Below are 8,765 nucleotides of genomic sequence, written 5' to 3' on the forward strand. Positions count from 1 at the left end.
CAAATTAACTGTGTAATTTTGCAACTTTATTAGCAGCATCCTCCTAAAATGCACCAACAACATTGAGAGTAACATCCTCCTCTTTGCCCCTTAACGCTCTCTGGTCGCTACGGTAAAGCGTAAATAATTCTTTCAAAATAAGACACAACTACAACATGGGAAAAAACCCAGGGAAACAGAGTTAACAATAAAAACCCTGAAAACCATTAATTTCACACCCGAGCCCAACAACCCCGGTACCAAACGACTCATGGACCCGGGGGTTGGGTACCGCTGGTTTACACATTCTAAATTGATGTGCAGTTCAAAATTTGTTGTAGGGCCCAGATTATACCGTGCAAGGCATACAACATGAACAGTAAGCGTTAACCAGCCAAGAATATATTCTTATTTACAGCGGTGAAAGAGTCTCATGAGTAAATGTGGAGAAGTCCAAGAAGAAATGTGAAACATTATGAGCTCTGGGGAAACAACTCCCCCTGCTGGTCACAGTTTTAGTTGACATTTGCAGCTGGTAATTTTAGAAAGTACCTTTAAAGTTGTTGTTTTTTTTTTTGTTTTTTTTTTAAAGCATTCACTAAATTAACTGCCCAGAGGGGTTTCAGGATAGCTGTAGAGTGGTGAGACTTGCTTCTAGCAGGTTAGGTGCTGGTTATCTGGCAGGATGTGGTCTAATAAGAAGTGTTAGGAGGTAAAGGGATAACTGCTGTATCTGCTCAGGGGTTGCTGGACTGACACCTAAAAAAGAAATGGTAAATTTCTTCAGGCTGACCAGTTTCTGCATGCCTTAGTGTGTTAACACGGTGCAGGAGTGGCGAATGAAACCTGGGCTCTGCAGCTTGATGAATTTCCATTTCCTTTTTATTACTGTCAAAACGTCTATAAACAAGACACAAAAATGGGGGGGAAAAAAAAAAACAAAAAAAACATAACATTTAACATAAATTCCACAGCTCTTCTCAGTTCATTTTCCCTCTGACAGTTTCTTTTCTTGAAATTAACACTATTTAAAAAAAAAAAAAAAAAAAGTCTTCTCAGCAGGAGGAAGGCCTCTTAGCATTTGGACGATGGTGCACAGGCGCCTCTAACGGGATTCGAAGGTCCACAGGGACGAGGTTGTACTCCATATTTCTGTGTATGTGTGGATGAAACCTTTTTCCAGACTCCTTCCCGGGTTCTCAGTTTTCTCCCTCTTCATCCTTTTGTTTTTGTGGCTGTTAATGCTATGAAGCTGACCAACTTCTTCGCCATTCCACGAACTCGTCTAGAAGCACCGGCCCTGCAAAAAACAAATAAACCCGTAAATATAGACAAAGGTGCGCCTGCACGTTATTACTGTTCAGTGAAGACATGAAGCCATTTTAAGGTTTAAAACTGAAATGCTTGTTTAACATTCTTTTGCAGTTATACATGTTGAAAAGTTTGCTTAAACAGCTGGCCATTTAAAACTTAGAAAATAAAAGAATCTTAAAATCAATACAAAAATGGAGGGAAGCTGGTGTAAATTTATTAACATCAGGACTGCTGTGGCATTTTGGACTACAAGTGATGGACAGATATTAGATTTCCTTTCACAGAAATGAGTGAGCCATCACGGAAGACCCCCCAGAATTATAACATGCTCATCCTTCTGTCCTAAGAGTGTGAACCGATCCAGATGTGTTCTTGTGTATTATGACAAACTGTGCGACAGCGGCCATTCCCAAACCAAAGCCCTGGATGGTCCAGGTGGGGCGATAACTGGCCAACACATCCTATTCCATGTTTGGACATTTCATACAGGTTTATATTCCCGCCTTGAAGCAGCTCTGTAAGAGAGGCCTGCACTATTTTCCTAGTACAAGTGGTACTCACAAGCTCCATCCTCATCGTAGTTACTGAGGTCTGGGTTGATGGTCCGGCTGAACTCCAGAACATTATACCACTGGTCTTTATTCAATCCCTTGTACTTGGACTGCTGTGGGAGACATTAATGGGAGGGAGACCGTGAGGAAACAACCCAGAGAGAGGAGTGAAGAGCTGTTTGAAGATGAGCTGATTTCACATCTCCTTTATCAGAGCAATGAGATTTACCTCCAGGAACTGGCTGAAGACTGGGAAGAGCGGCCATGACCTTCCCAGCAGCAGAGCCAGCATTAATTTTGCCGTGTCCATGTCCAAACTCCTCTGGTTCTTATCCTGAGGACAGAAGCAACTCAGTGAGTGAGCTCAGTAATAAGTGCAGCAGTTCATATCTCTTATGATCCCATGAATGCGCTGATGAGTGTTTCCCCCACAATCCCATTAGTCATAACAGTTAAACCTAACTGCACGGTTGCTGCACTGAAATTGAAAAGACACTCCCTCATTTATGGTTATTTAAAAAAATAAAAAATAAAAAAATCCAGCTGCATCAGCAGGGAGATTCACTGCATCAAGCTCAGAGTCAGAATTCAGAGACTTGATCTGAAAGCCTGTGTTGGTGAAGTTAAGCTTCATTTATGGTCACCACACCAAATCTTTTCAGAAGCTCAGAGTTTAAATGTAGCATCTGCTCCTCCCGGTTAAAACATGGTCACCCCATAGGGAACTATTTTGTGGTAATTTGGCGCTTTTAAATTATTATTTTTATTCCAACTTTTCCTCATAACAATCACAAAGTCAGGAGCACAAACACTGCAGACATATTACAAAATGATGCTCAAGGATTTTTACAGGCTTAACTTCCAAATAATAACAAAAAATAAATAGACTCACTCTGGCAAAGTCAAAGGCGTATCTGTAGATATTTTTAAAGGTCGCAGCATCGTTGAGCTCACTGCGCAGGTAATCAAGTTTACTTTGTAATCTCTCTGTGCAGTCACACCTGCATGTAGACGAAAACACATTTAAGCGTATTTGTAACCTCAACCACAAATAAACTGAAAGAATAAGATTTCTTACTGTAATATCGTCATTCCCCTGAGCCACTCGTCTTTTGTGAAGTACCCCATGTTTGCTGCTTCTAGATGCCACGCTAAAACTAACATGATAATCTGCAGGAAAGAAAGAGGAGATTCAAACAAGTGTAAGAAAGCTTGTTTCCTACCATCTTTATTTTTCACAGAAAAAAAACATTTGTTGCTAAAATAAAACTCCATAAAACATTCTCACATCATGAGTGCCTCACAGTCTCTTTTCTGAGTGTTACCCTATGACTCCTGATGGTCAGGAGTTCATCAGGTAAGGGACATGCAGAGTGACTAAGAGTCAAGCTGCTGACTTACATTCTCTGGTTCCACGCCGATGTCCTCACAGAACTTCTCCATGGCCTCTGGGCCGAACACCTTGTCGGGGGCAGCGTACTTGTGGAACCAGGCCAGGCACTTCTTACTGGAAAAGGGCTTGTCAGTGTTGATTGACCTCGGACCGCGGATCAGAGGTCGGGTAAAACTTCAGCACAGACCAAACATTTTAAAGATAAATGTGCAGCCATAACTTCAGGAGGTTGTTACATGGCAGCTATACAACAGCTGGACTACAGTCAAAGCAAAAATACAACAAAGGATTTCACCCTGTGAGAGCTGGGATAGGCTCCAGCACCCCTGACTCTGAACAGGGTAAAGTGGCTCAGAAAACAGCCTGTCAGTATTTCCTGCAGATTAATGGCAGCGCGGTGGCTCAGTGGTTACCACAGCTGCCTCACAGCTGGATGTTCTCCAAGAACATTGGTGTATCCAGTCAGCCAGCCAGTTTAGAATCAACTGCTACCAAGTCAGATCAGATGCTGCTGTATGCAAATGGCTCGGGTGATTATTCACATGAGACTCAAACTGTCACCATATTTCATTAAAAACCTGAAATTAAGTCTGCACGGACATTTATGATGTACAGAGCTGAGGCACTGATGGATTATCCACCTCATTTATATCCAAGAATAAAGCAAAGGTACCTAATAAAGTGGCACTTTAGATACTCTCCTACAGTCCTGAAGACTGAGGCAGTGCTGATTAAGATGACAAGTATGTGCTGAGTGCCTCGATTAGTAAGGAGCATAACTCACAACATGTGTGAAGATATGCGTTTTGGCTACATCCTCACTGTGACTGCAGCATGAGCATTCATCTACACTCTTAATACACAATGAAGAAGAAGAGGAGAAGGTGAAGGGCTCAGAAAGCCTACACCCGGCTGAGAGAGCATCGATCTCACAAGGTAATCAATAAAGGTTCAAGAAGCACATAGGATGGATAGAAGACAAAGGTTAGCGGTGCAGACACAGGACACCCTCAGTGTGAGCAGATAGATCTGTTTACCTCGTAATTTTACAGTTCTGCTCATGATCATCTGCATCAGGCAGCTTCCTCTTCTTCACAGGCATCACGGCACCTTTACTGGGCTTCACTAGCTGGGCTACATTTACAGAGCAAAGACAACAGTCAAACATCCGTTTGACCCTGGAGTGACTGAGCCATCTTAGCAGCTACAACAACTCAAGTACATTTACAGAAATGCTTTACTTTGTATGCTTCATACCCAAAACATTTCCTCCATCTATGATGGGTATTCTAACATTCAAAACATTCAAAACACTTTGATTACTGAATTATCTGAAAGGGTAACTGTTGAAATGAGACGGCCAATTATGGAACAAGTATTGGAGGAGCACTGACGCAGTGTAACAATCAGTTAATCTAATCTTGGGTCAAAAATCTGGACTTTTAAGTTCTGTGTTCTTTCATTAGTTTAACGTCAGTAGCAAATCAGTACATCTTTGGGCTTTAAGCAGCTGCCTTCTGCAGCGGTAGGTGTGAAAAAATTTAATAAAAATCAACGCCTGTGTTTTTTAAAAACATACTTCTATTTCTACACATCTTTCTATTACCCTTCCCTGTTAAAATAGAAGTAAACTGAAATTCATGGTGTGAAACGTTTTTATGATTAAAAAAATAAATAAAAAAATAACAGCACACAGATATATATGAGATGTGTGAGAGGTTGTACCTGTATATTTCTGCCTGCCTTGTCCATTCAAATCTAAGCAATGCTGGAATAAAACAGAAAACTGGTTTAAAAAAAAAAAAAAAAAGTCTGCACAGCACCCGATAAGCTGATGGATGCTGTACGCTAAAGTCCAGCAGTATTATCACTGTAAACGTGCCGGACTACACCGGCGTTGTCTGCTACACACAAATCAACACAAAAACTCACAAGCTTGTCCAGCGTTTCTGACAGCGTGCTGATGTTTGCCAGGACTTTTCCTACGAGAAAGCACACAAGCACTGACTCAGCATCATTCAGGGAATGTCAGCCAAGGAAGACCGAAGGCATCAGCCAAAACACATGCGAGGCATTACTAACACCACCATCACTTTGAAACCAAGAGGAAAAATCTGATCATAGGTCAAAGACCTCAGATGAGATCCAAATTTTTTTTATAGTTTCTGTAAACCAGAACGGTTTAGGGTAAATATCTGATACTGTGACTATGAATGGAGTCTCAGGAGCGCAGCTCAGGTTCATTCAGAATGATAGATGCTTGAAGTCTCTAAAATATTTGGATTTGTGTGGTGTTCTCTCATTCTGCTAATATGAATTTGAGTCATTTTCAAGATATTTATGAAATTATCAAAATAACAACACTAGAATTATTATTATTATTATTTTTTTTTTTTTACAACTACTTTCAAGATTTAAATGAAGATTGAAGAAAATTTATTTAACACTGGCATGACGTGAGTACTTTGTATCAGCAGATTTCCAAAGCCAAGGCATTCGGATCATATCTGTGCGTCGTTGTTAATTGAAGTTTCATTGCAGTTGCCCTCCTGGCCTTACGGTCAACTGAACGTTCAGAAATTCAAGGAAAGAACCGATTTCTGCCTTTAGAGCTGTGATTTTAAGCCTTTGTGCCAAAGCAAAACAAACAGCAAACCAAAAATTAAGACTTGGCTGTCTTCATATGTGCAGAATGCCATGTCATACTCTCTCATTTCAAATATCATCACTTCTTTTGATTGCAATGTTAGCTGATTTTAAGAACAATGAGCACCACTAAAGTATGACTTGCATCAATCCTCTTATCACACAAGAACACATACATTGTATGGTCAAAAATATGGGGACACACCTCTTAGTCTTTGAATTCAGGTGTTTTTAGTTCCATAGCCACAGGTGTATAAAATCAAGCACCCAGCCATGCAGTCAGCCTTTAGAATGACTTGTGAAAGAATGGGTCGTTCTAAAGAATTAACAGAAATTGAGTACTACTGAAACAGGATGCCACTGTTGCAACAGGTCAGTGGGTGAAATTTCTTCCCTTTTAGATATTCTGCAGTCAGCTGTATTATTGTAAAGTGGACGTGTTCAGGAATCATTAATCCACAAAGTGGTAGATCATGTAAAGTTAGAGTGCGATCGCTGCGTGCTGAGGTGTAAAGCACATATGTTCTGCTGACTCAGTAACTGCAGACCTCAAAACCTCTGACATTAAGATCAGCATGTAAACTGTACACTGGGAGCTTCATGACATGGGTTTCTATGGCAGAGCAGCTCCTGTGGGTGTATTATGTGGGCAGCCTAGAAATTTTGTTTATGTAGTGTAGATTCCTGCTGCCTCTGGTTCAGACGCAGCTCTCTTCTACCCTTTTAAAGCAGGTGAAGTCTCTCTATAAAAGGATGTTTAGTTTCCAAGGCCCTCATTAGCTCACTATATTAGCATTAACAGATTAACTCGGGCTGAAGGCTGCTGACATCACAAGTCCAGCTGCTCAATTATATCTCCTCACTATCAATCAGGCCAATGAGGTCAACTGAAATGACATTTAGTACTTTGTGCAGTTACAATGTTTCGTTGATGCAAAAATCTCAGGGGACACCTTGACTTGTCTCAGGGCAGCACTGAGGAACCACAGCCTTTAAGTATAGGACCCATTGGAAGTTTAGGATCATATGTAGACATGATCCCAGACACATACACAACAATGAATTCTGTGACTTTACTCCCCATTGGGATCATTCAAGTGATTCCTGGAGATGTGTGGAGAGGCAGAGTGTGCCATCGCAGCAGCTGTCACAAGTACGATTCATAAATGCACAAAATTCACTTGAGTACTGTTAAAATGAATGGTGACGCCATTGTTGGAGATTGAAATGGGCCAGTTCGGAAACACTGTTTTTGTTCGGTTCGGCCTGCATAGCTGGTTAAAAGGAAGGAGCAAACAGGGACTGCCTCATCACACTAAATTTCCGTTTTCGTGTTCAGACTTGATATAAAAGCTCACCAGAAAAACGAGGACACTGCTCGGAAGAAAACAGGCGTTGTCACGTTTGCATTTCAACAAAAACCACCAAACGTAACTGTCGCGCAGCTGCAGTGTCTGCGACGTTAAACGCGAACTTTTTCCAGCGTTTGAACTGTTAAAAATAAACATGGTAACGACAGCACTGCTGCAGAAGCAGTTTAAAAAGCTCTGTGGGAAACACACGTCACCATTCCTCCACCACACACACCTAAAGCACAAGACACAGGTACATATTGAATAAAAAGTCTGTTAAGGGTCTGGACTCTGTTAAACTTTAAACTTTGGGCTAAAATCCAAACTGCTGCGGGTCTCCGCCTTTGATGCTAACGTTAGCTAACCAGGCTAGAATGACTAATAGACTTCGTGCCAGGATGTCGCATTTTGTCGCCACTTAAATGTTACAAAAACATGATTCGTATTACAAATTCCACATTTATCTCCTTCATTTTCTTCAGAGAGTCAGACTTGACTCACAGGGAACCTCTTTTGTTTGCTAGCTAACATTAGTGGCGCACCGCGGGTTTCAGAGCTGCTCTGCTAACGTCTGCTAATGTGTCCAAACACGCATCAAAAGTCTTTAAATCACTCGCATCATAATTAGACGCAAATATAAGACAGATGCCTGGGGCAACACCTGGTAATTGATAGGGCACTGTTTTAAACACTTACCACTTTCAGTCACACTCAGACTACTGTCTCAGTTCCACCTGCTTCTCTTATGCCGGAGTTTTGGCTGGAGCCGGCGTTTCCGCGAGAGTGGACGATACCACCGCTTTATGGGGGTGCAAAACGAAATTAGCGTTTCCCTCTTCAGAGAAATGTGCGCGAACGCTCTTTTTTAAGAATGGATGTTTATAAAACACGACATTTAACCTCATTTACAAGAAGGATATATGGTCTTAGGCAACAGTTATCCAAACGACAACATCTGATGGTTGTAATGTACACCCCGAAGAGCCGAATATATCGTTTTAGTTCTTAAAGAAATAGTCCCTTATTTTTGGCTCACATGCTCACATGTACTCATGTCCATGCATCCATTCATCCCAGCTGTCATAGGGCGAGAGGCAGGGTGTAATAAAGTTTAAAATATTTTTAACATTTATACAAAACTGTAAAATCTCTGTCAGCTATTTTTCTAAAATAGAGTTTCCTCTGAACTTTTTATTTAATTTTAGCTGTTCACAGTTCAAAAACTCGTCCATCACTCTGAGTTAACGACAAGGAAGGTTATCCTAGTTAACTAAAACGAAACATTGAGGTAGGTTAATTCTAGTGAAATTACAAATAAAAAAGTAAAATGAAAAAAAAAATCTCTGTCATGGACAGTGCACAGGAGATGTGGAGAGGAGATGCAGGCTAGATGCACTGGGTGTAGACGGGTGTCAGGGGTGACGTGATTTATGACAGAAAGGTAGTGATAGCGAGAGTAAAAGAGAAGCTCTCATAACCTGCTGTGATGTATGGTTTGGAGACAGGAGGTGAGGCCAAAGACAGAGGAGT

At 41.2% G+C, this 8,765-nt stretch overlaps 1 protein-coding gene across 2 annotated transcripts; it reads right to left on the reverse strand.

Annotated features, from left to right (window-relative positions):
• Positions 1-4: 4 nt before the first annotated feature.
• On the reverse strand, positions 5-8,079 carry dcun1d5 (DCN1, defective in cullin neddylation 1, domain containing 5 (S. cerevisiae)). 2 transcript variants are annotated; one of them, XM_076873446.1, is made up of 10 exons: positions 7,932-8,079; positions 5,170-5,219; positions 4,963-5,005; positions 4,275-4,371; positions 3,246-3,351; positions 2,923-3,014; positions 2,737-2,845; positions 2,074-2,178; positions 1,855-1,957; positions 5-1,279 (listed from the first exon to the last, which is right to left on the reverse strand). In XM_076873446.1, exons 4-10 carry the CDS (start codon positions 4,337-4,339, stop codon positions 1,224-1,226), a joined length of 636 nt encoding a protein of 211 aa, XP_076729561.1. In that variant the 5' UTR covers positions 4,340-4,371; positions 4,963-5,005; positions 5,170-5,219; positions 7,932-8,079; the 3' UTR covers positions 5-1,223. The 2 variants fall into 2 exon arrangements, with proteins under 2 accessions (XP_076729561.1, XP_004569707.1); XM_004569650.4 differs by having other exon boundaries at positions 3,246-3,411.
• Positions 8,080-8,765: the final 686 nt, after the last annotated feature.

Source organism: Maylandia zebra, linkage group LG14 (assembly GCF_041146795.1).
Source record: "Maylandia zebra isolate NMK-2024a linkage group LG14, Mzebra_GT3a, whole genome shotgun sequence".
Lineage (NCBI taxonomy): Eukaryota > Metazoa > Chordata > Actinopteri > Cichliformes > Cichlidae > Maylandia > Maylandia zebra.

Excerpts from the sequence above, each read along its gene's own strand:
- dcun1d5 (XM_004569650.4), bottom strand. The coding sequence starts at position 4,339 with ATGCCTGTGAAGAAGAGGAAGCTGCCTGATGCAGATGATCATGAGCAG. Across the intron at positions 1,958-2,073 it reads TCTTCAGCCAGTTCCTGGAG|CAGTCCAAGTACAAGGGATT; the intron begins GTAAATCTCATT and ends TGTCTCCCACAG. Across the intron at positions 1,280-1,854 it reads CTACGATGAGGATGGAGCTT|GGCCGGTGCTTCTAGACGAG; the intron begins GTGAGTACCACT and ends TGTTTTTTGCAG.